The following is a 26,210-nucleotide window of genomic DNA, read 5'->3' on the forward strand; positions in this document are numbered from 1 at the left end:
TTATACGATGCAATAACAGCTCTTGTAGCGCCTGCTGTATCATGCCAGAGGGAGCCAGTTCCTACTGACACTCTTTGTTGTAAACCATGTGACCTGTAAGAGCAAATAAAAGGGTTGCCATTGAACTGAGCGAGGCTACTCAATTGAGTCTACAGACGGAGACTGGCAGCATCAGAGCCAAAGTACAGATTTTTAATTAACTTATTTTATGAGCTGCTGGCTTTAAAAAAAGAAAAATGATTGAAGTATTAACAATAATCAAAGAAGGGTGCAATCAAATCACGTGTGGGTGTTACCAACTGAGAAAGCTGCAGTGCCGTGCACACAGCAGCGCCGAGCTCTACTGGCAATGGGGCAGCAGTCTATAGCAATATAGTCTATAGTGCTTTAACTAACCGCTTGCACATGCTAATTTTGGTGGGAAAGGAATATTAGATAGGGCTTTCAAGGGTAGTGTGCATATTGCGAAAAGGTGAAAACATAAAACAAGAAAAGGAGCAAAGTTTTGGAGGAGCTCTTGATGCGAAAGCTGTCTTCAGTGCCATTTTGCTGCCTGATCAGTTTGATCAGTCATGGATTAAAAGTTGAACTTACATCTCTGCATTTTTGGCAGTAAATCAAAAGTGTTTCTGTCATTAATTATGCTGAACACAAACTGCCCCAAAGCCGGCCCATTTCCCCATCTCACTAATCACCGGACATGGCACATTTTCCCTCTCATTGGTATTTGCTCTGTAACTAACAGATGGAATCCTCCCAAAAACACTTCTCCCGCCCATATATTCTTCATATCATCCTGCATGTTGACCAGGTGATACATCTCCGGCCTGTCTCACTGGATTTATTCCTGCTCAGTCAGCGGGCAAGGCGCAATAGTTTGTACTGCAGGAAGCTGTGCAAATGTATGAAAGAATCTCCCAAGATCCCATCTCTCAGTGAGGATTTCAGTTCTGCTCAGTGACGGTGGAGAGGCTTTAGCAGCTTCTTCTGACAGGGTTCTGTTCTCCTGACATTGATCCGCCAGCTGTCTGTCACTTTGATTAATTTCTGCCTTTGGAGCTCTTGATTCATTGCACTTTGATCCCTTCTTCCATTTCCCCCATTACTGCATGCTCTCAAGGTTTGTGCATTAATTTAAAGGGATCTAACTGATATACTGCAGACTGTCTTACTGATGTCATTTCATCAGTCGCTCACTTCTGCAGAAATTGGTGAAAGAGAAAAAGAGATGTTTTGCAAGACAAAGCATTTAATTCTGAACCTCTATTAGTGATGCTTTATAGTTGTGCAACTCAAACTAATTTGGGTCGGGCACACTGACTTGTTTAATCAAAAAAACGACATTAAGTCCGGCAAAAATCACCCCCAGAGACCCACTGGTTCAGTACACAGGCAGCGGAACATAAGATTTTAACAAGCCTATTGCAGATACTGTATAAAAGTCATGCTCGCCAGAGGATTTGTTAGGAATGCTGACTTTGTAACATCTAACCTTGAGGAGCTGCTGTGTGTGTAAGTGAGGGAGAACTGTTTGGTTTAGGAGCTGTCTTACAGGATTTCCCTCTATACTGTGAATTTCCTTGTTCCATTGTTTCTGTGTGTATCAGCCTTCACCTCACATACCTCTAAAACATCTCCCCGCTTCTCATGCACACTATATAATGCTCAACATTTCTACAAACCTTTACACACTTCCCTTAATGTTGCAAATTCTCCACTTTATTAAATGGGATTGCATAACCATCACATAAAAGTGCTCCCATGTTTGATGACAACTATCTCTGAGGCTAAATGTATCAACAGTGTGAAAATGTGCTGGAGTGAAATGTCACAAAGTATCACATTTTGCTGATAAGTGTGATTTTCTTTCAGATGACCTCATCAGCGCGGCATCTTCCAAGAAATTTAATTGTGTCAGGGAAGCACTGCGCTTAACCTCAAGGCGCACTCCAAGGAGATGACAGAATCCAAAAAAATGTCCCCAAATGATACCAAATACAAGATAACTTCCATGTTAAAAATGAAAAAATACTAATTTCCTGAACTTCAGCTACATCTCTATGTCTGTTTGAATGTCATACATTGAGGGGGCTTTTTCATGTCTGTTTTTTTCCTGCTCTTGTAACAATGCAATGGTTTACTTAGAAACATTGGGTCCTGGCACTCATGTGAATGCCACGTATCACACACTACCCACTCCAACACTTGGGTTAGGTTATAGACCAAGTACAACCCATCTTGGTAACAGCAGACGAAATGGCAATGGCCCCCACACCAGGACAATGCACCATGGGACACCACAAAAACCGCTCTTGAATGATCTAAGGAATGTGAAAAAGAGCGACACCCTGGCCTCCAAATTCCCCAGATCCCAGTCTGATTGAGCATCCGTGGAACATGCAGGTACCGTACCTTGCAACCCACGTGACTCACAGTATCCGCCACCGATGACAGGACATACCAAGGTCCTGTGTCCATGCCTTGACAGGTCAGAGCCAAGTCCGATCCAGAGATGCCCCACCATGGATCGCATCAAATAGACACACACCACCCCTTAAACACTGATGCAGGCCAAGTATACCCTCTCATGGCAAGGGCAGTCCCAATTGCAGTGGCCCCTTTCAGCAGGACAATGCACCATGGAACACCACAAAATCACTGCCCTGGGATTGTCCAAAGTACATGATAAAGAGTGCAAGGTGTTGACCTTGCCCCCAAATTCCCCACATCCCAGTCCAATCGAGCATCCATGGGATGTGACGGTACCCTAGCAGTCCTGTGTCCATGCCTTGACAGGTCAGAGCCAAGTCTGATCCACATTGGGGTCTCTGACCTGGGTGTCCTGTGGTGTCTGGCACCAGGGCATTGGCAGTGGAGTCATGTGGATTGTAAGCTGGCCATGCTCTACGTCCCATAGATGCTCGATAGGAATGGGATCTGGGGACTTAGGAGGCCAAGTTTATGCCTTGAGCTCTTGTAACATTTCATGGAGCATACCTGAGCTGTTTTTTAGGTGTGGCATGGTGCATTGTCCTGTTGGAAGGCCACTCCCAGTGGGGAGTGCCATTGCCATGAGCAAGTGCACTTGGTTTTATTCAGTAATTGGTTGGGAGGTGCATTTCAAGTGGCAACAACATGGCATACCAGGACCCAAATTTTCCCAGCAGAACACTGTGTTACAAGGAGATCTGTGGTGGGGCCTCTGACCTGTTGAGGCATAGACACTTTTAGGAGGTGTCCTGTGGTGTCTGGTATCTGGTTGGTGGCAGAGTCATGTGGGTTTCAAGGTAGGGTACAAGCATGGATACTTGATCAGAATATGATGTGGGGAATTTGGAATTTCACTTTGAGGTCTGTCAAGTTTTTCCGGCCATTCCTAGACAGGGAACTGCCCTCAGGTACTACCGCTGCTGTGAAGAGTTGTGGTTACAATGGTTTGCTAAGGCGGGTGGTGCATGTCAAGTGGCATTCACATGAATGCCTGGAACCATGGTTTACCAGCATAACATTACATTGTAACAAGAAAATCAATGATATTCACTTTACCAGCCAGTGGTTTTTAGTGTTTGTTGTATGTTCTCTGGATGTTTATGAGCTCATGAAGTGGCTCTATAATTTGGTGTCAAAGGTCCATCAAGCTAATGAAAGAAGTTCTGCTGCATGTATTATATTATACATCTCACTGCTTAAAGTAACTTGACAGAAGTAACAAGCAGCTCAAGCTTCACTTTGCTTCACTGCAATATGTCTTTCAATCTTTCATACCACTCTCATCTTATTTTGACCTCTACCCTCCTCCAGGTCCAACTGTTTTGAAGTCTTCGCCTTGGATGGAGCCAGCACCAATATTCTTCAATTTTGCACTGCAGCAGAAAGCACTGACTGGCTCCAAGCAATATCTACAAATATCAATGACTTGACACAGGAGAATGTAAGTCCATCTCTAAACAGCTTCCCATGGGTCTTTCTTGAAAATGAAGGCGAAAAGAAAAACTTCAATTTTCACATATTTGTGATCATCCTAAAAATGTGAAAATGTGATTGAACTTTTATGACATCCAGGGAATAATGGGATATTCCCTTATTATTATCCCACAAGGGGAACATTTAGGTGTAATAACTGGCATAACATTGTATAATGTTGTAATTTTTTTGTCAGATTTTCATTTTTTTTTTACTTGTTCTTTATTTATGTGAGGAGGGTGCTGTCTGTATATATAACCTATATATTTAGATCCTGATAAAACAACAACAACAACGTGGCGTCGTGGTTAGCACTGTTGCCTCACAGCAAGAGGCAACACTGCTCCCCATGTCTGCATGAGTTCTCTCCGGGGTCTCCGGCTTCCTCCCACGGTCCAAAGACATGCAGGCCAGGTTGATTGGTGACTCTAAACTGCCCTTAGGTGGTACTGTGAGCGTGTAAGGTTGTCTGTCTATATGTGTCGGCCCTGCGATAGTCTGGCGACCTGTCCAGGGTGTACCCCGCCTTCCGCCAGATGACAGCTGGGATTGGTTCCAGCCCCCCCCCTTACGAGGACAAGCAGTTGTGCCCAACGAAGCCTCTACTGGCGATGATAAATGGTGCAATTTTGGAGATTTTTAAACAAAACATGCCTATCAAACCCACTAGTGGGATTTGGGGTTGAGAGGGTATTTAAAAAATAACAGACAAAATACAACAATAGAAACTTGCTTGTCCCTCCCCTAAGCCAAAATAAAAACACCAAGGGGTTAAAAAATTATTTAACATGCTTCCCATGTTTTGCGCCTCCCCCCTCACAATTAACAGCTCCCTAGAGCATCTGGTATGTGATATCTGCTTGTATGTATGCCGGTATTTTAAGTCATCATAATGGCCAGAATATTGCTTTATGAAATTACTAAATTTTATCCACTTGCGATCTTTTAAAGTTGATAACATCATGTTAATAAGAAAACAGAGAAACATGTAATGAACAATGTTTTGCCCACAGTTCCTTTTGATTTTCCAGCCACAGCGACTACAGTGCGGCATGCTTTAATAGAGCCTCCCTGACAAGCACTCATTGAGTCGCAGTGGCACCTCTCTCCCCCTCTGCTGACAAAAAAAGAGCCTCTCTCATACCTAATTAATGACTGCAAAGTAGTCATTCGGCATGTGCACTCTCTCTCTCTCTCTCTCTCTCTCTCTCATTTCCTCCTATTTCACTTTGATTATCGCACTGATGATGTGATGCATTTTCGGCGAGGATGCAGCCTCACTGTATGCCTGCGCTCGTCGATCGCACAGCTGCCTTTTTTTTTTTTTAAAAAGTGTGATTAATTCATGCCTGCATCAGCTAATTACGGACGTTGGAGCGTGATTGCTAAACGGCCAATCAGGATGTAATTGTGTGCCCGCTTTGAGAGAGAGTGGAACTTTTGTTTTAATGACCTTCAACCTTTAAATAGACCGTGAGACACCCTCGGGGTCCCTCATGTGTTTTTAACGTGGATGAGTGTCATGTGGCAGGCTGCAGGACTGCTCCATGCTGGTTTGATGTTCCTTCACAGACACTGACAGAAAGTTGGGCAGCTTGTTAGTGCCTAATTACATAAGGATTTCAGGTGACGCCTCGCCTTCAGTTTGTAACTGAAGCGAGGCGAGACAGGAGCGCAGGAGAGCATGCTGAGTGTGATATGCTGACACAGCAGGGGTCCATTCAGTCTGAGAATGTTTTCGCAACGCTTTGCAACATTTTTCATCATCATCACCCACAAGAAACACATTGAGATACACCAGAGGTAAATGTTGTTTCCGAGACTCTAACTTAATACTTTCCTGCAGCCTCAAGCTGGTTTTCACATTGCAATTTAACGTGTGACATCCTGTTGTTGAATCAAACATGACATTGCAAAATATCTCCTAAAGTTTAATGTTTTTCTGCTGACTGTGAACCTTCAAAACATAACTCATATATTCATAAACATTCATAGACTCACTCTATTATGTATGTACAATGTATATATATACACTGTGTTTGACCATTATCATGCATCAATTTAGTGAGCCTCATTTATGAAATGTGAGTATAACTGAGTAGATTTACACCCTTAAAAACAACAACACCACGGGAAACTGGTATTTGATCTTAGGCACATGTGTATATTCATGAATAAAAATCAGTTGTAAACTGGGCGTGCACTCCTGCTGATCAGTAAATATGATATAAAGAGGTGGAATTTACTCTTAATAGGTGCATTTTGTCCACCTGTGGGTAAGCCCCAAACAAAGGACCAACATGTCTACATGTCAACGACCTGACATGACGCTTATACTTTATACTTAATTTATCCTGCACATCTCACTTTTTGATTAATTTTTTTTTTGTTACGTCTATGTACAGTAGACATACCACACACACACAGACACGCACATGCGCGTGTGCACGCACACACACACACACACACACACACACACACACACACACACACACACACACACACAAAACAAAATGTTCTTGCTCTTTTTTATTGGTGCATCTATTTTTTTATCCAATGGATTGCTGTTGATTTGAATATAATTATTTGATTTTTTTTTCTTGTATTTATTTATATCATCATTTAATTGTATTATGAGGCTTTGGCAATATTGTTTTCCAAACATTCATGCCAATAAAGCAAATTGAATTGAAAGAGAGAGAGAGAGAGAGAGAGAGAGCGAGAGAGAGAGAAACACTTTTCCGACACTGAGATTGAAGTTATTTTGGGTGAAATGGAGTTCAGAAAAAATATTTTCTTTTCTTTTATGAAACTGTCGGGAACTGTCTGGTGCTTAAATGGCACTTTGGCAGGAGTTTTATTGGACTTCATCAAGAGGAAAAGAGAGAGAGAGGAGTGTGAGAAGGGGAAGTGCATGTGGACCAGGGGAGGGAGAGAGAGTGCATGTGAGAGAGGGACAGAAAATGAGAGAAAGAGAAAGGAGGTGCAAGGTGACTTGGTTGGCAGTGTTTGCCTCTCTTTTTCCCCTCCCCAGCAGTGGGAGAGATGTAAATCACGTGAGTGGTGATCAACACCTGTGCGTTGCATCGTTGTGGATCACTGTGCATACTAGACGCACTGAGAGGCGGAGCCTGCTCTGCCAAATCTGTCATGCAAAAGATGACAGACTGACAGAAGTAAGAGAGGAAGTGGTACAAGGGAACACGCTATCCCTTAGCTTATAAAATAAATATTTTTTTATATTAAAACATGTATTACAATGTATAAAAATGAAGGCTGTCAAACAATAAATATTTTAAAATTGTAGTTTATGCAGAATTTCAACAGTTAATCGCGATAAATCTCAGTTTTTAATCACATTTTCATTTTTATTTATTTTGGACTGAAAAGAGTTTTGAAGTCCATTTTGACAAGGTTAAGCAATTCTTACCAGACTGTGTTGTTTTGGAATCAAAAGACAGCAAAGAACTGCATGGGACCTGCATCAAGTGGGCATGTCTGTAAAGAGGACACGCATGGGTACCCAAAAAACTCATTTGCATTCAGATATATGGAGGTCAGAGGTCAAGGGACCCTTGTTAAATTTTCCATGCTGTTTTTTCCATCGCCAAAAATGATCCTAACTTTGGAGCATTATCCTGCCCCCTACCTGAGATGCTAGCATGGCATGGGTGATACCACTGGATCTATCAGGTCTTCTGGTGTAATATGATATCAGAATCATCACTCTTTCAAACTCAGCCTGGTACTGCCTCCTAAAGAAGGGAATGTTTGCTGGGATTTAACAAAATTAAAATCAGTTTTGTATTAACATGTATCAATGTATTAACACTGACAGCCCTAATAGAAAAATGTATAGTAGGTCTACTTTAAGACTTGAAATTTGGGTTTTTAATCAAGCTTGGGCCCTAAAGTGAATATAACAATTCAGATTAAAAATGTAATTTTTAATAATGACAACCAGTATTTATTCCTTATTGACACAAGCACTAAACTAGGTCAGAAGTAGGTGCAGACTTTGTTTGTACCTATGAAAACATCAGAGCTACTAACAGATTGATGAATGCTGAAAAATGTGAATTTCCTTCTGTGAAGGTTTACATTTACACATTGTGCTCACATTCTTTTTCTTTATTAATACAAGCTATTATATTAAAAGTGTTTGAGCTTTATCAAATGGTATGGACGACAAGAATTTAATAAGAAATTGTGAATTTCGTTATGACACATTTCATATCTAGATGAAAATAATGTTGGTTGCCTAGCCAGAACTTAAGAGGTTAGCAGAGCTATTTGACATATGATATGCACTTATATCTATCAGTGTTTGACAGAACAATTAAAAACTGTTATATCTGTATGCATTAAGCTTGTTATTGTCCTACAGATTTAATCAAGGTGCAGCAAAAAATACATAAATAGGGTGAGGTGTATGATGTGTGTTATGATGTCTCAACATTTCATTCCCAGGTGTTCAAAGGATCAGGATACATTGATGTAATAATATTTTTAACAGCTTTTTGTAATTGTTTAACTGACTGTTATTTTTATATCTCTTACAGATAAAGATCATCAACAAATTCTGCTCTTCAGATGATCAGGTATGCTGACAATGTCCAAACACAGGCTCTAATTTGATGTAGCGGTACATATAGCACACTACATTTAATTTTGTAACCTAGACACATAATTGCAGCACAAAAGTCTCATTAGATTACTGTTGATAGTTCCAAGTATATCTTTATATATTATCATATGAAAATAATTTAATATATAATATAAATATCATCTTATATGAAAAGCTGTGAGAGGCCACTATCAAAACTTTCCTTAAAACTATTAGAGACTTAAAGGTGCACTATGTTTACATGCTAAATAATAATCACACATTTTTTCTCCCTAATGGACTTAATGTTTAAATGACAATTAACAATCATAAAGTATATACACTCAATTTGTCATGCTGACAGAGCACACTGGTAACACAAAGTGAAGGGGCTACTTTTACCTTCTGAAACCTGGATCGACATCACTTTTCTTGTGCTGCATTTATTTGCCTTTCACAAGCACTTAAACCTCGGAATCCTTAACAAACTGGCTGGATTTGTTTTTAGAAAACATTGGGGTGGGGGGAGAAAGTGAACAAGTTTACAAGAAATGTTCTGCAAAAAGAAAGATGTGGAAAATAAGAACATCCTCAAAAAAAAAGGGAAAAAAGTTGAGTGCAAATTATATCTTTAAAAATATGTTACAAAAAATGAAGACATTTATTATTTGATTTAATTTTTTGCTTTTTTCAGCTTTTTAAATTTAAAGTCAATCACAACAACCTGGATTCATGTGGAAAAACCATACATTTGTCAGATTAAATGGCATTTAAAGTAAGTCAGAATAACCTGAATATCACATTAAAAAACATCAGTTTGTGACATTAAACAAAATCAAAAGTTAATCAAAACAACTTGAATATAATGTACAGCATGTGCATGTTGCATAAAAAGACATCTAGTGTACAGTACAGAACCTAAATACCATGTGTATCATAAAACAAAGCATAAGGTAGGAAACCATCATAGAGTCATCCCATGAGAAAGAAGAAACATCAACAGGTTTTTGGATATGCGCAGATGCCATGTAAACATCTTAGTAGGAATATTGTCTTTTTGGGAATAATAGCAAAAGGATTATTTTGTGCATGTAAAAATAGTCAGTGATGGTCCAAAAGTGGCATTTCATTTGTCTCTCCAGATGTAGAGATTTGGTGGAGATCCCTGTTCAGGCTCTTCACTTACAGCTTTGCAGCCTCTTTTGTAGGAAATGCTACACAGATGTACAGAATCTCATCATCTGCATACGACCGCAACTGTCTTGCCAGCTTTGGAATCACACATAGGCCAATAAACAGCATGGAAATATTTTGAAAACACTTATTCATCGTTGAGATGCTCAGAAAGAGCATGTAGAAATGTATGTGCATTATTCATCACAAGGTTCAGTGTAGATACAGAGTAGGAGAAGCATACAGTACAGATATGCTGCTCAGAGGAACACAGGGAAACACATCAAGTCATCTGAGGAAGATAAAAGGTAAATCGTTGCATTGCAGCTGTGACCGCAGCTCCACTGCACAGTGGTGTATCTTTTAGATGTATCTCATCAGAGATACCTCACTGTAGTTCTTCAACTCATCCCCTCTGACTCTGCACATTTCGCTTTTCTTTTCTGTTGATTGAGCAAGTACAGATGTCTATTGTGAATTTGTGTCACTTTTTAAAAAAAAATCAACCTTGTTTCAATGTCATCCTCTTCATCTCCTCAGATTGTTCATATGGCCTGGGCATGTGAAAGCCCAGAGGGTAGCACTGCTGGTAAAACTTCAGCATTCAAGTTCCTGGCACTGAGAGGACCATATTTTTATATCTTCAGAAGTCCCCCGGTAAGTGGTGTTTAATTATTTTCTGATTTGATTTAGTTTTAATTTCTCTTTCAGATCTCTGTAAAACTTTTTTTAAACTTTCAAACTTAGTGTTAAGCTCATTTAAAATCAAAAATCTGAAGCTTATCTCAATAGGCCGCATGACTCACACCTAAACAGCTGCAAATGACTCATTCCTGCCATGGATTCAGCTCGGCATAATGGGGCCGTTTTGAAATGATTTTTCCATGTAGTAAGTGTGATGATTTAATGCCACTGCTCACCGTTCTGTGATGGTCATGGTCTGTGGTTTTGAAAAAAGTTGGCAGCATTTGTAAAACACTGTATGCATCAGTTATTATTGAATATCATACGACAGGCATACTGTAACAGACTATACACTATTATTGTCTTAATTTTTACAATAAGATATTAATTGCAACTGTCCAACATGTGACACAGAGGATACATTAAATCACCATTTAAGCAGGATTTGATGTTTGCCTCATCTGAGGTGTAAGTATGAAATGCCTTCAAACATTGCAGGTTTTTATTTCAGTTAACTTCTCTCGATATGTAATCGTGTTAAATGATCACGATAACAATACTGACTAAATAATTGTAATTATTTTTTTTTTCCGTAATTGAACAGCCCTATTTTTATTGTAAAACAATCTGATAGTTTCAGCCAGTCTTTATATTGTGTTGCATATTCATTCTGTCCTTACTTACTCCAAACAGCGTTCTTTCTTGCAACAATGGTGACACATTACAGCACGTGCAAGAGCAGCTCGTCATCAAAGTACCCACAGTCACAGTAATTAATGCCCTTAAGCACTTCATAGCTTTAATAATTAACTGTGGTTACAGCACATGTATAATACATTTAATGAGTTTTTGTAAAAAGCATAATGAGTTTTTGCACTTTTCACCAATAGTCATGTTTTTGCCGGCGGTCTCTGAAAGACTGTATTACATATCCAATATATCCTTATATATTTAATATATCCTTACATCTGATTGGCATTTGGCCAAAATCATGTTCAGTGAGGACCTCTCAATTTGTACTCCTGCCAGGGGTGAAAAAGCCTCTCAGCCTGCAGGTTTCGTACTATAAGATACTTAATATCTCCACTGACAGTGACTTTAATGAAATCCGTTTAAGGTTAACTTGTCAGACGACCTCTGAGACACAGTATGTTACCTAAATTAAATCTTTTCTGCATTGTTAAAAATGAATGACCAGATCAGATGTGCAATGAAACTAAAACTTTACTGCATAATTTCTAAAATGTTTCCTGTCTCTGGGCAGTCAGAGAGAATCCAAAGAGGCACTGGCCATTAGATGATATTTAATGCAGGTCCAGTATCAGCTTAAAATGTTTCCGCCCGACTGCCAGGGCCGCTGAACAAAGGACTGTGGCCTTTTCTGCTGTGTTTGTGGCGATATGACATAAGCTGTGTTCTCCCATCGGTATAAAAAGCACTGTAGTCCAAAATGGGCCTCTTTCATCTTCCTAGTTCATTTGGCGAGTGTTTCTGCAGGTTAATCATGTTTACTCTCTGGATGCTGCGATTAACGGTGCCAAGGTGAGGTGTGCACCGTTTGAGTTGTTGAGTCTCTGCTGGCCTGTCCTCCTGTTTGGAGAGCTTTTGTCATACTTTAACACTGTTTGACAAGCTGCTGAGGCTCACCTCTTTCGGTTTTGAAGGTTCCCATTGCGACTTCTGTGTGCCAGTTTTTTACTCTTTTTACATTTTAAAAGGTTTTCAATCATGTTCTAAGCTGCACATTAAGGGCAGACTGAAGCCTTTCTGTTTGAGGCCTTGTCTCCTATCACCCTTTGTGAGGTCCTATAAATAGGACTCAATATTGTTTCTCAATGCCTCTAAGGTATCAACCCAAATAAAGAGATAAAGTTCATGAATAAATTGATGAGTAGCTGAGAGGGGGTAGGAAATGATAAGTGTGTACTTCCTCCTACTCCTCCACAAAACATTTAATTTTTATTGTTTATTATTAAGATTTAAATTTAAAAATTGTAATTCAAATTTCACTCTAATCTTAAATTATTTTGAAATTCTATTCAATTTTTTATGTATAGGTTATCACCCATTTCAGTTGTTGTTATTGCACTTTGCTTTCATATTTTTTGTTTTGTTTTGTTTGTTTTACATGTTTGATATAAAAATCAATCAGTCAATCATTTAGTCAACGAGTCAATCAACAAGCCAGTCAGTTAGTCAGTCTATAAGTCAATAAGTGAATCAGTCAGTTAGTACACCAATGATCCATCCATCCATCCATCCATCCATCCATCCATCCATCCATCTGTCCATCCATAGAAAAAAATGACTGTGTTTTTGAATCCAGATGATCACCATAAAAGTTCTTCAATCTAATGTAATGTGTCATTGGCCCATTTCTGCAGCACCTACAACCCGTACGGTCCTTAGTGTGGTCAAGTCAAGTGCAGTGTATTTGGCTGTTCAGCGTGTCGAGATGTCACCAAAATGTACAAGTGTGACTGTACTACGCGCATTTTGGCCTTTTACTTTTGGGCTGGAGCCTATCTCAGTTGACACTGTGTGAGAGACAGGGTACATTTTGGACAAGTCACCATACTATCATGGGTAAACCCACTAGAATATGCTATAGACTGCCCTCCTGTTGCCAGTAGAGCAGAGCTGCTGCACGGCTCTGCAGCAGACAAGTATGCCTTTTTGAGTGTAGGTGATTTTTATTTGGTATGTCACATCTCTGTCAGGTAAACAATCAAAAGCAGCATGTGAGAACTTAACAGTGGTTACTTCTCTTTATATATCTTTCACTTATTCAGTCGCTTTCAAGCTCAGTGCGGACTCATTTGGATCGGTGTGTGAGCCCTGCTTAGGTAGAGATAGAGGGTATTCAGCGTGGCATTGCATCTTGCTGGTTAAGGGGCTAAAATTAGTGCATTCACCTGGGTGATGTGTTCCCATCAGTGCCAATCAGAGCCGAAGGCGATAAATACTGGTGACTACTGCAGAGTCATTTGACCCGGGTGTGAATGTCACTTGTACATTTTCCCATTGCCTTAAAAAGCCAGATGTTAGCGGATGTTCGTTGGTTTTTTGTGAGAAAGAGGCTTTAGAGAAAGACAACTATTCCATGCTCACTTTCACACCAACGGCCAACTTAGAGTGACCAGTTAATCTCACCTGCATGAGGAGGCTGGAGGACATGGAGAACTCAAGCCGACTTGGGGAGAACATGCACACTTCGTAAAGAAGGGCCAAACTGGCTGGTGGGTTCGAATCCGGAACCCCCTTGCTGTGAGGCAATAGTGTTACAGATGCAGCCTCTAAAAACAGTAATGTTGGCCAAGGACGCTGGCATCATAGTGGAGTGGAAGAGCTAGAGATACATCATAGTCTGGGTTCTGTGACACAGAGCTAAGAGGGTCGGCCAGCTGTTTCTCAGCCAGCAGACCATTTCCTCTGAGGAATTTTGCCAACCGTGCCCTTTGACACGTCACTGACATCAACGATATGAGAGAAATAATGTGCTGTAACTCGTCGGGATAGTGTGGATGCTTGATGCAACTCTTGTATCCTTAAGTGACATAGTTTGACTTAGATTGTGTCTGCTTTGAACCGACATATTCTCTAACACTGGCTCACAGATCACATCCTTTCTCCCCCTGCAGAATAAAACAGCTGTCAGTACAGAAAATATTGGCAATTCCCTCTCTACGCTTTTGAGAATCGAGATGGGAACTCCAACTGTTTGTTTCCATGGCAGGGACAAGAGTTTGGCCCTGTTCGAGCAGAGACTCTCAAACTGAGCTTGTTGATACCATCAAACAGGTCTGTGTGGAGGCGAACTGCCTTTTATTCTGCTCGGGGCATCACCACAGCAAAGAAAAACTGTCAATGTTGGTGATTTTTCAACAGCATTGTGGGTGATGCCTGTGTTTTCTCCAGCATCCTTGGTTATCAGTGCTCTGGAGAAAAGTTTCCAACTTTTTGTTGGATTTAAATGACCATTTGTTCCAAAATCTTAGTAATGTTCTTTAATGTTCACATTTAGTTGTAAATAATCTGCTTTGATGCACATTTCTTTTTCAAAACCAGCATAAACATCTCTACATAGACACCTTTTAACATAAAAGAGTGGTGTAATGGGCCATTATGTGTTTCAAATGTTTTCTTATTTTCAGAAAAAATGTCTCTCATGTCTCTCTTAAGATGAACATGCCACAGGCTTAGAATTTTTTTTTTTGTATGCCTTCGGCTAAGGCTATTGCCAGCATGCTTTTAGGCTGTCTGTCAGTCCATCCATCCATCCCATTCTTGTAAAAGGCACCTAGATGGGATTTCTTTGAATTTGACACAAGCATCTTATCTTCTAATCATCTTAGCTTATTCAATTTTGGTGGTCAAAGGTGAAGGTCAGTGTCACTGAATGTTTTTCCTTCTCATTCTTATCTCATTCGATATCGTAAAAACCCCTTGAAGGAATTTCTCAGAATTTCACACAAATGTCTTCTCGGACTCAAGAATGAAATGATTACATTTTGGTCTTCAAAGGTCAAGGTCACTGTGAACTTGTATCCGTCTCATCCATGTAAATGTGATATTTTAGGACCACGCTATGGGAATTTCTTCAAATTCGGCAAAAGCATTTGCTTGAACCCAGTGTTGAACTGTTTAAATTTTGGTGGTCGAAGATCAAGGTCAGTGTGACCTTGCATCCATCTCATTGTCCTGAACGTGATATCTCAAGAACACATTGAGGGAATTTATTCAAATTTGACACAAACATCCACTTGGACTTGGAGAATAAACTGACTGGATTTTGATGGTCAAAGGTCAAGGTCAGCATGACCTTAGAAACATGTTTTCGGCCATAACTCAAGAATTCTTACACTAATTATGACATAACTTCACACAAGTGTCTAATAAGATATAAAGATAAAGTAAAGGCCTTTTTGTATATAAAAGGTCAACTTCACTGTTACATCACAATATTCTGTATAAAACAAAATTACTCTACGTCATAACTCAGGAGCAGTAAGGGTCACTGAATTGGTGTCCGCCTTTAAACTAAGATGATTGTTGAGATCTTCTCTGCTGCCGAGGGGAATTTGTGTGTTCAGCATCCATGTTTTTACAGACATGGATGTAAACTTGACTGGTTTGCGGATGCATACAATCGCAGGGCTGTTATTCTAGTTCTCATGCCGAGACTTAACTCTGAAGTTGAAAATAAACTATAAAAAAGTGGGTTTTTTTGCCTTTGGCTTTAACAAAAAGAACATAGCTAAAGCCTGGAAGCACATGAGAGCAGCAGTGGTCTGTATGCAGAGCAGTTAGAGAAATGAAATGTATTGTTTTACTTGACACAAACCAATCAAACGGGACCAACAAATCATGTCGACGAGGTGTTGCTGAGAGAAGTCATCAGCCATAATTCTAACAGGCTGCATTAAAGCTAATGGATGTATTGTGGAGTCATTGAAATGATGCTTCCATGAACTGAAAGCATTATGCAGCTGGTGGCTTGTGAAATGCCAGACCTGTCCTCAGGCTTTTGTTGAAATATGGCAGTAGCCAATATCCCTGAGGTAGAGAGGAGGACCTGAATATGTAGCAGGGTAGCATTAGTGCATGTGCTTTAATGAAACACGCCCTGGAAAACAAAATCTACTGAGAAGCCTCTTGTCTGTCTCAGTTAGCGTGTGTGCTGTGTAGAAAATGTGCTCAGTGTAGCATGCTTCAGACTTTTTAGCATAGTTATTCATTTAAACCCAAGGGTATTTGAAGCACCACTCTAATAATTCTCCCATACCACAGCTAGATGTGGTTATCCATGCTAGAGACCTGGGTTTTAAAAGGTTAACCTAGGGACTGTGGAAGCTATGTTCATCCTGTAAAACCTGCATCACTAAATTTTACATGCAAAAACTCCAAAGATAAAAAACAAAAGTGATTAAAAAAAGAATTGTTTTTCTTATTCTATAATTTCTCAAGAGACTGGCAGGATGAAGGTTTGAATGTGGAAACTGAGAGGAAATTTTAAATAATCATTTTTACTGATATATAATTAATGTAAAGTAATGTTCTTGCAGTTTTTAAAGGAATGCTTCCCTCTACAAAATAATCATTTGTGTTTCAGTTACTCACCCTGCATTACATTGGATTTTCGAAGAAACTTTCTCACATACCTCCACAGTGAAACCAAGAGTTCAAAACATAGTAAATGGGGACCATGTGTGACAACAACAAAACTATATTAAAACATCTGTTTACAAACTCATGCAACTTGTGCAGTACAAATCATGACTTATTTATCCAGTCGTATCCTCAGCACTTCCCATAACTTTGGCTAAAATCTCATTTAAAACACTTTCACATTGCCACTCACTCATCAGAAGAGTAGAACCTTGGCACGCGTGTGTGTTCAAACTCTGCTTGTGTATCCCACTGAAATCCCACCTCTGACTGGATAACTGAGACTAGGGCTGCAACTAATGATTATTTTGATAATCGATTAATTGGTCGATTATTTTTTAGATTAATTGACGAATCGGATTAAAAAAAATAAAAACAGAAATAATTATAAAAAAGCAGTTTTTTTCTCCCATCACTTTCATTCACACATTCACTTCCAAAAATAGATTATCATTGACAACAATGCAAAAAGTGCAGTGCATTAACAGGTGGTTGCTTGACATCCCTGAGCTGTCAAAATAATATTAAATTATAAATAATAACTACAAAATCGAACATTAAACAATTCAAAAACTAAATGTTGACAGCTTTTTTAACATACCATTACGTTTCCTAACTTTAAAACTGAACATACATGTTTTTTTTGTCGAGACTTACCCTGTGATGACTCCTCCTCCTCCTCATAGATGACTTCAACATGCTTTTATTTTAGATGCTGCATCATAACTGTCCTGCTTGCGTGCCATGCCGTGTAACTTTTGCATGTTATGAAGCTAGCACACTTCCTTTTTTTGCATAAGGTGAAGTGCTCCGAAACTTTTGAAACTTTGGTACGAAATGTTCTCTCTGGCTCCGCCATGCCTCTTTAAAACACCAGCTTCTCACGTCTGCATGTGACGTAAACAGTCCCCTGTAACAACAAGTGACGTAATAATTGCGGGACACAACGAATCGATAATTTTATTCGTTGCCCACAACACACAACACATTTAATAATTGATTATAATCAATTTTATCGATTTGTTGTTGCAGCCTTACATGAGTCATAGACAGTATAGAATAACGTATGCAGTCACCCATTGGCTTGTGAACTCCAATTTTTAAACCTCAGGTTTTGTGTTTTTGCCTTCACCATCTTGCTTTTTAGGAGCCAGAGATGACCATATTTTGATGAGAGGGAGGAAATAAACCTCACAAACCATGTTTTTAGTGTGTCTTCCATACCCAAAATATCTGTATATGCTTTCTTCCATTCTAATTTTTTAGATATATTTTAGCTTAAATGAGTTAAGCTCCCATTTTTCTGCTGGTTTTACATTCAACATTCAACTCGCCAACTGACTTCCCTCATAGTCATTTTGATTTGTCACAGCAGGAAAAGCATATGTGTTACTAAAACTGCAACATCAACAATGGCTCGTTCTAAGTGTCCCACTAAGCTGTAACAATGAGCCTAAAACTGAATCAGCTAAATGGAATTCATTATTATATACACCTGTGCTCTTCCAGCTGTGACAAATGTCTTCTGGATTCTTATTGTTGTTGTATCATTGCAAATGTCAAAGTGATTTTGACTGACTGATTTGTATTTTCTCACTTCTGAAACCTGGAAGTAACAGTTTAACGTGGCTCTCTATGGTAAAGAACAAAAAAAGCAATATCAGAGCTTTAAATGAGCATCTCTCTCTCCTTAAGCATCTTCTCTTGTGCTGGTTGTTGTGTTCCTGCAGCACTCTGTCTGTACATTTCTGTACATGCTACACCATTGGGACACCAAAGTCTTTGTGCAAAAGCCAAGCGTTACTTTCTTGATGTATGTTTTCTACCTGAGCAAAGAGCAACAGGATAAATCCATTTCACTCGCCGGCTCTGGCAGTCATCCAAGCGCTCACACAACTACCTGCCCGGCTTTTAATTTGCATTTAGCATTTGGATAAGGAGGTGCTGCTAACAAGTGTTTTGATGTGCTGCCTCTTCATCTCTCTTCCTTGATGTTTATTTCTCAGATCAGTGCGGCTGACTGGGGACAAGCTGAAACAACATATAACCTCTATGAGGTTCTTTTCAAGGTCCACAAGGTATGTTAAGAGCAGAGCAGGCTGCTGTGATGCGCATCAGGGCTGTTCAAAATTTGATCACTGCAGCTTTCATCCTGCTATAGATGGATGCCTTTTCTCTTATTTTTTTTTGACAGATAGGGAGCCTACAAGGTTTATATTTCTGATCCACAAACCAAGAAATGTACTCATTCAAAGTGTGACATTTAAAGGGATAGTTCAAATTTTGTGTTAGAATCAGTCAGAATGCCCCAATTTGGAGGAGCAGGCAGGAGTCTGTCACTAAAGCTAAGCAATGTACTTTTTTGGTTAGGGCCATTAATATAGCATATTTTCACTTCCTAAAAAGCAACTATCCTAATAAAGATCAATATCATTGTTTATGCTATATCAAGAGTATGTTTCGATTTTTCCTTTCCGTCAGACATTCTGTTACAACAGGGAGGCTATTAATGGTTTCATTTCCCCATCAATGTTCTTGTCAAAGCAACCAGAAACTGCTTCAATTTCGCTGTCTGATGTAAAGGTAAAGCAGTGAAAATACTATCAATAAAGTGTATATATACACTGATACTGATTTATTTAGATTGGACTTTTTTACTTAAATATGTTTTGCTGCTGGACCTCATCCACAGCAGTACATTACTTACCTTTGATGTCAGACTGCTGCCTGCTTCTTCAAACTGGGTACGTGCCAACTGACATCTACTGTTTTAATATTCTGTCTATGGATAGGTACCCTTTAAAGCCTCATTTAAAAAAACCCTGAACTATCACTTTAACCCTTGATACGTGGGTCAGCATCATTTTCTGCTTCATTCAAACACCTTTCACAACTTCTGAAACCTTTGAACCCTTCGCAAATTGATTTGATTTCTTAAAAAAAAAACTTTCAAAAATATTCTAATAAAGATAGGGAAAATGTCCAGAAAGCTATATTTATAATTATCATATCATGATTATTGTATTATATTATATAATTATCAACTATACATTTCAAATTATTTTACAGAATTATTTTCCAGCTTTGTTGTGTTGTTGTTGTTTTTTGTTTGTTAGTTTTCTAGGTATTTTTTTTTCAAGTCTGCTCATTGCCTTTTTCCCATGTTTTTTAAAGAATCAAAGCCAAATTGCCCAGGTTTAAAAGGGTTAACATGAGAATTTAAGAATTCACTCTTAATGCCACCGCCCGAATCAAACATTAAAAAAGTGAAGAGACGACACTATCTTTCCCCCAACGTGTAAAAATTCAAATTTTGTGTCACAGCTGTGGATGGCAGAGGACTGCTGGCTGCAGGCACGGCTCTACTTGGGGCTGGAGCATTCGCCCGAGCAGCAGGACAACGAGTCTCTGTGCTTCAGTATTCTGGTCGGCCACGGCCAGAGCCACACCTTCAGGGTAGAGCTGGCCACCGACCTGGCTATCTGGGAGAGGTCCTTCCAAAGAGCTGTCTTCTTGGAGGTGCAGCGGATACGAGTGAGTACTTCCATGTATAACAAGGCAATTTTATCTCTGTACAGCCCACCTCTTTTAGATGTGGTCGTTTTTTAAAAAATGGCTGAGTACTACTGGGATTAAAGGAGTTCTCAAAGCAGAAGAGGCTCACAACAGCTTTTCCCAACCTCAAAGAGCGACGTGAAGCATTTGATGTTTGTTGAAATTAAGACCATAGCACTACTTTTTTGTGCTTTGAGTTTGGTTTGAAGGGCCACAAGGCAGATAAATAGCATACAAAATATGACTAAATATATACAGAACACTATAAGGTATTTCTTTTAAATGTATTGTACTGATTTGCATTTAACTGTATAGTCCTATTGGTCATTGGTCAAAGGTCAAAGTCACTGTGACCTTGTCAGTCTCATTCTTGTGAACGTGAACACCTTTCGGATATTTTTACAAATTTGACACAGACTTTAATTTGACCTCAAGAGTGATCTGATTACATTTAGGTGGTCAAAGGTCAAGTTCACTGTGGCCTTGTGTCCGTCGAATTCTCATGAATGCAATGTCTGTGGAAGGCCTTGAGGAATTTTTTACAAATTTGGCACTTGGACTCAACAATGAAGGGAGTAAATTCTTGTAGCCGGTGGTTAAAGGTCAAGGTCACCGTGACCTTACGTGTGTCTTATTCTTGTAAATGCAATATTGCAAAAACAACTTGAGGAAAGTTTGACAAATTTGGCAAATACGTCTGCTAGGACTCAAGGATGTACCAATTAGATTTTAGTGGCAATAAGTCAAAGGTTAAGGTAACTGTAACCATATGTATGTCTCATTTTTGTTAATGCAATAGCTTGGGAAATTCCTTCAATTTGGCACAAACGTCCAGTTGGACTCAAGACTGAACTGATTAGAATTTGGTTTTCAAAGGTCAAAGGTCAACTTCACTGGGCGCTCACAAAACATGTTTTTTCATCATAACTCGAGAATTCCTACTTTGTTATGACCAAATTATGCACAGATGTCTTATAGGATATAATTATGGAGTGTTGACAATGTATATCCAAAAGATCAAAGGTTGACTTCTCTGTGATGTGATAATGTTCCTTTAAAAACACTTTTTTTTAACCATTACTCAAGTCATATCTCAGCAACAGAAAGGGAGACATTTGGTCAGATACTGAATTGGTGACACTTATCGTTGGTGTCCTGAAACTGTGCTGATTGTAGAGATCTTCTGTGCTGCCAGGTAGAAGATGTGTGTGAAACGTCCATGTGTCGGTTTCATGTCTCTGCTGGGTCTGTCTATAAAGTTGTCAGACACTTCTAATAACAATCTGAGCGTGTCAGTGCAAAAGCAAGCACTTAGGGTGGTCTCCATTAGTCACTTCGACAGAAAAAACATGAAAAAAAGGATCCAGGTCAAAATTATAGAAGTCTCCTTTTAACATAACATCAGCATTAGATACAACACAAGCAGACACAAACGATGTCTGAGAAAGTAAGTAGTGCTGCAAAAATCCAAATTCTAATAATGAAAAAGAGAAAAGACAAACTTTTAGATTCACCAAAGTCTCTTTTTCTAAAATTCCTTTTTAATAATATCTTAAGACTAGAGTCACTTGTTTCTCTTGAGGGAGTGAACTCCACTCATACAGTAGCTGATCTATGTGTTTGTTGTTTGTGTTCTACTTTTGCTCGATATATCCGGTCCTCCTGCTGCAGAGCTAGTGAAAAAGTTATGCGTGCCACTAAACTGAGTGTTGTGTTTTTATGTACAAAATGTACGGGGTGATTGTTATTCTGATACTTCTGACAAAAACAAGTTATTTTTATAGTAATTACTTTTAACATCAAATAGCAAAGACTCATCCATGGCAACATCATTTGACTTTCAGATCTATGTCTATATGTATGTTGGTTTTGTATTCAAAGAAGAATTTCCATAAATTTCCATTTGTTGTCGACAAATTCAGTGAGTGACTAAAGCATACAGCCAGAAAATTTAAATCAGAAGTTTTTTGTTGAGTCTTGGGAGGTATGCAATTGTTCTGTAGCAACCCAGTCTTTAGCATAAATGTTGGTAGTGTACTAGGGCCGTGCCCGACTGGGAATTATGCCAGTGGAATCAGATTCAGCGGTTCATACCAATACTCGACAATTCCTTTTTTTTTTTTAGTTTAAACAGGCTCAGCGGGATGTGAAGTGTGACAGCGGCATCCACGTCATATCATTAACAAGCTTACTGCGCTAACAAGAGGTCGGGAATGTGCAACAACATTTTTTGGGGGATACTAAATATCAAACAAAAACCAGAGACTGTGATGTATTAAGTTGCTGTGAGCTGTGAATTCACTTCTTTTATGCAGAAGATCTCGCCTCCTCTGTGCTGCTGCCTGTGTGTCTGTAGGTCTCTGTACCAAAGAGTAGCCTAAAAGTCAAGAGCACTCACTCTGCAGAAAGTCCCCAGTAGTACACTTCAGAGCACACTAGCAAAAAAAAAAAAAAAAAAACACTGACTGCTCGACTTGAAGAAATTTCAGTCGACTGATGGGTCTCCGACTGATTATTTGAATGGGGCAGCCCTATAATGTACTCTCATGCAAACCACAGATATGCTTGTTTGTGTTTTATAATGGATATTTTAAAACTTTGCATTTCTTTACATTTCAATTTTATATTGTTAAAACGCTGTGTTAAGATGTGGTTAGGTATAGGCACAAAAAACAGTTATGGTTAAGAAAACATCATGTTTTGGCTTAATATACCATGTTTTGGTGCCACATTCCGGGCTGAAAATGTCCGAAATTCTTGTTAAAAAATTTTTCATGCGTAAGTAGGTTTTTTTTTTTTAAACACGAGAAATCCAGCTAAAAATTGGCCATTCCTGAAAAGTGGAACAGAATAAATAATGGAATAATATAAAGTTAACCCTTTGAAACATGTAGCCACATCACTTTTCTTGTGCTGCTTTCAGATGCCTTTCAGAAGATTTTCACACTGTGAAAATGAAGCACATTGGTGCAATTTGTTTTGGAAATATGGGGAAAAGGCAATGAGCAACTTGCTGAGAAATGTTCCACACACTGCCAGAAAAAAATAGAGAATTATTTCGAAGAAGCTAGGGAAAAATATTTTGAGAAAAAAAGTATTAAAAAACAAAAAAAATCATAATTACACATGTAAAATTCTGTCACAAAATTAGGATAATTTCTTAAGCACTTTTGTGAGGACATTTCTCTTTTTTAAAAACTAATTTTCAGGTAATTTATTATTCTTTTGAATAATATCTGGCTGATTTTTGGCTCATTTCTTCTCTGCTTATTGCCTTCTTGTCATATTTCTGAGAGAAATCGGGCCAGTTTGCTTGAGTGTCAAAGGGTTAATAAACTAGAAACCTTTACAAAACTTAATAGGGAAAGGGGCTTAAACAGTGGTCTGCTGCTGTCTTTTCTCACACCCTCCACCACCACCTCCTCCTCCTTATAAGAAACTCAGCTCATAAACATCTCAGAATTACAGCAGTTTATAAATATCGATATTAAATGTACAAATGTATCATACCTGTTATTTGAAAAAACGCACAATGCCAACCTAGAATTCTGACAGGTGGGCTGACTGTTGGTAGGTCTGCACACTGGTGGAGAATCATGAGTCACTGTGAGCTGGTGAGCATTCACCTGTCCTATTTCCCAAACTTGTTGTTTATCAACTTTTTCTTTGTTTTATTTTTAAAGCTACTTCATCATATTCGGTCTCTGAATTGAAACATCTTGGTTATTATTATACAGCAGGGCAGCTCAGTTAGCCTGGAGAGGTGCTGGCTGTGTTGTGAAGTGTTATTATTGTGCTGTATAGGGAGCATTATTAAGCCCATTTTTCAAACATCTGATGGAAATCTGGACAACATGTTCTTTGTGGAATGAAGTTTTTGGAGATTTTGTTCGACTGCTTTAGCAGTGATGATGTTTAAAGGCTGTCAGACTGCAGCTTCGCAGTGTTTTTGATGATATTTCAATAGTGAAATTCTTCAGGGGGAAGTTTTGCTTTTTGAAGCAGCTGCTGATGTTTGATCACTCAGATTGTGGTCAGCTGCGTTTCATCAGAGGGCAGATGTTCAGAGGGTTTATCTGTGAGTGTGTGATGCCTGCTGGTGCGAACTGCACTTCATATTTTAGTGGATTCACTTGATGCTAAACCCCGATCCACCGTAGGCTCCTGCTATCATGGATCTGGGCCGAATACTTAAACAGCATGGATCAGCTGACACGCAGCAACAGTGGAATCCAGCAGAATTTATGCTGCACAGAAGGTGTATTTAGACTGACGGTCTGTCTAGCAGAGCGTTCATGGTGCATGTGTGGCACTGAGTGACAGGGAGATCTGCCTGATAGTAATCAGAGATGCAGTATGTCGCTTTCTTGATCTAGGTTTTATCAGACCCGCAAGTGCGTTTCTCTCATCACAGTACTCAGAAATAAATATTATCTATAACAGTTACTTGTGAAAACTGTTCCCAGCTTCCCTTCATACTGTGACTTCACTGCTTCTGCTTCTGTCTTCTGTCCGGCTATCAACGCAAAGCTCCATAATGTTGATCACGTGTGTTTCCCTTTAGTCTTACATGGATCGTTAACCTATTATGTTGCAACAAATTGACCAAATCAATCAGATACAGGGGTGTAATTTAAGGGGAGGGACACAGGGGACATGTCCCCTGTACTTTTTATGCAGTGGTAATTATCATCTGTGTGTTACATTTCCATCGCTGTGTGTACTAGACGCAGCCTGCTGTGCCAAACCTGTCCTGCAAGAGATGAAAGACTGAGAGAAGTAGTAGTGGTGCCCGGAAAAACACCAGCTATTAGCTTGTAATACATGTTTTAATATTTAAACCTTTTTATTTTATAGTATCTAAAATGCAGTATACAATAGGCCTATTTTATAGTACAAATTAATTTCAATCAGGCACAGACCCAAAACTGCTGCCATGGGTCGGCTTTGGTCGAGCTTTGACACAAACTGTGCAGGTTCATGTAGGGTTTGGCCTGATTTTTTGGGCCCGAACAAAGCTCCTTAGGCTTCCACGTAGGCATGAGGAAAGGCAGAGAGGTCCCAGAACAGAGCCATACCACCAAATATCATACTACAAATGGAAATCAATTTTCTTTTTATTTCTTACTTAAGTGGTTTCGACTTAAGATATACAAATGTGTGGAAAACCCACTTTATGATTACAAAGCTGGTTGAATATCAGCAAATCTGAGAATGCATCTTGTTTTTTTTCTTGTTTTTTTCCATCACAAAAGCACACTTCATAATTATATGATCATCAAATGAAGTACCTGCACTTTTTCCAGTCACTAGTGCTAGTATTTCCGCACCAGTGGCTCCAGGCCTGTCCCTCTGACCCAGTTGCCATCACAGCAGCAGACCTGAGGGGTAGAAGCAAGAGTAGCTGGTTAGTGAGTAAAGTTGATCCTAAAGGCAGAGTTTTTAGTGTCAAGAAGGTGGGTCTTTTTTAACCTGGCTAAATTGCCATGGCAACTCATGCTGCACAGCTGACCTGGTCCAGAGGATGTTATAAGGTTATGGTAAGAGCACTGAATTCAGTTGGCCAAAAAATAAAATAAAATAATGATAATAATTTAGATAAATAAATGGCTATTAATCAAACATTAGCCTGTAAAAGTTCTTAGTTGTGTTGCAGTTAAACATTTAACTCATGGATCTCATGGTTTTCTTGTGCTGCGTTCATATGCCCTTCGCTTAAACCTCTGAAACTTGAGAAAATTGGATTGATTTCTTTCAAAGATGTAAAAAAAACACATAATGCACAATTTGGCAAGAAATGGCCTGCAAACTGCAAAAAAATAGTAAAAGTCATGAGGAAATGATAAGAGGATTAGCTGGAGGGAATTGTTAGATATCAAAAAATGGGAGAAAAGGGTCTGGAAAACGATATTTGTGATTCTCTTAATTAGATATTAAAAATTGTGTTACAGAAAAAAAAATGTAGCCAGTGTTTTTTGATTGTTTTGTACTTTTTTTGTTGCTCATTTTAAGGTACTTTTCTGTTTTTTTCTTTTTTTTTTCTTTTTTTTTTTTCTTAGAA

General features: G+C 39.0%; 1 protein-coding gene across 1 annotated transcript in view; it reads left to right on the forward strand.

Annotated features, from left to right (window-relative positions):
- sntg2 (syntrophin, gamma 2) overlaps nucleotides 1-26,210 on the forward strand; it is a 116,642-nt gene that overhangs the window by 65,683 nt on the left and 24,749 nt on the right. The window contains exons 10-14 of the mRNA XM_088087681.1: nucleotides 3,802-3,931; nucleotides 8,526-8,564; nucleotides 10,283-10,399; nucleotides 18,601-18,672; nucleotides 19,919-20,128. Of these exons, the coding sequence (XP_087943807.1) occupies nucleotides 3,802-3,931; nucleotides 8,526-8,564; nucleotides 10,283-10,399; nucleotides 18,601-18,672; nucleotides 19,919-20,128 (568 nt within the window). The remainder of the gene's footprint in view (nucleotides 1-3,801; nucleotides 3,932-8,525; nucleotides 8,565-10,282; nucleotides 10,400-18,600; nucleotides 18,673-19,918; nucleotides 20,129-26,210) is intronic.

This window comes from Plectropomus leopardus, chromosome 14 (genome assembly GCF_026936395.1).
Source record: "Plectropomus leopardus strain MGB_pleo_1.0 chromosome 14, ASM2693639v1, whole genome shotgun sequence".
In the NCBI taxonomy this organism is placed as follows: domain Eukaryota; kingdom Metazoa; phylum Chordata; class Actinopteri; order Perciformes; family Serranidae; genus Plectropomus; species Plectropomus leopardus.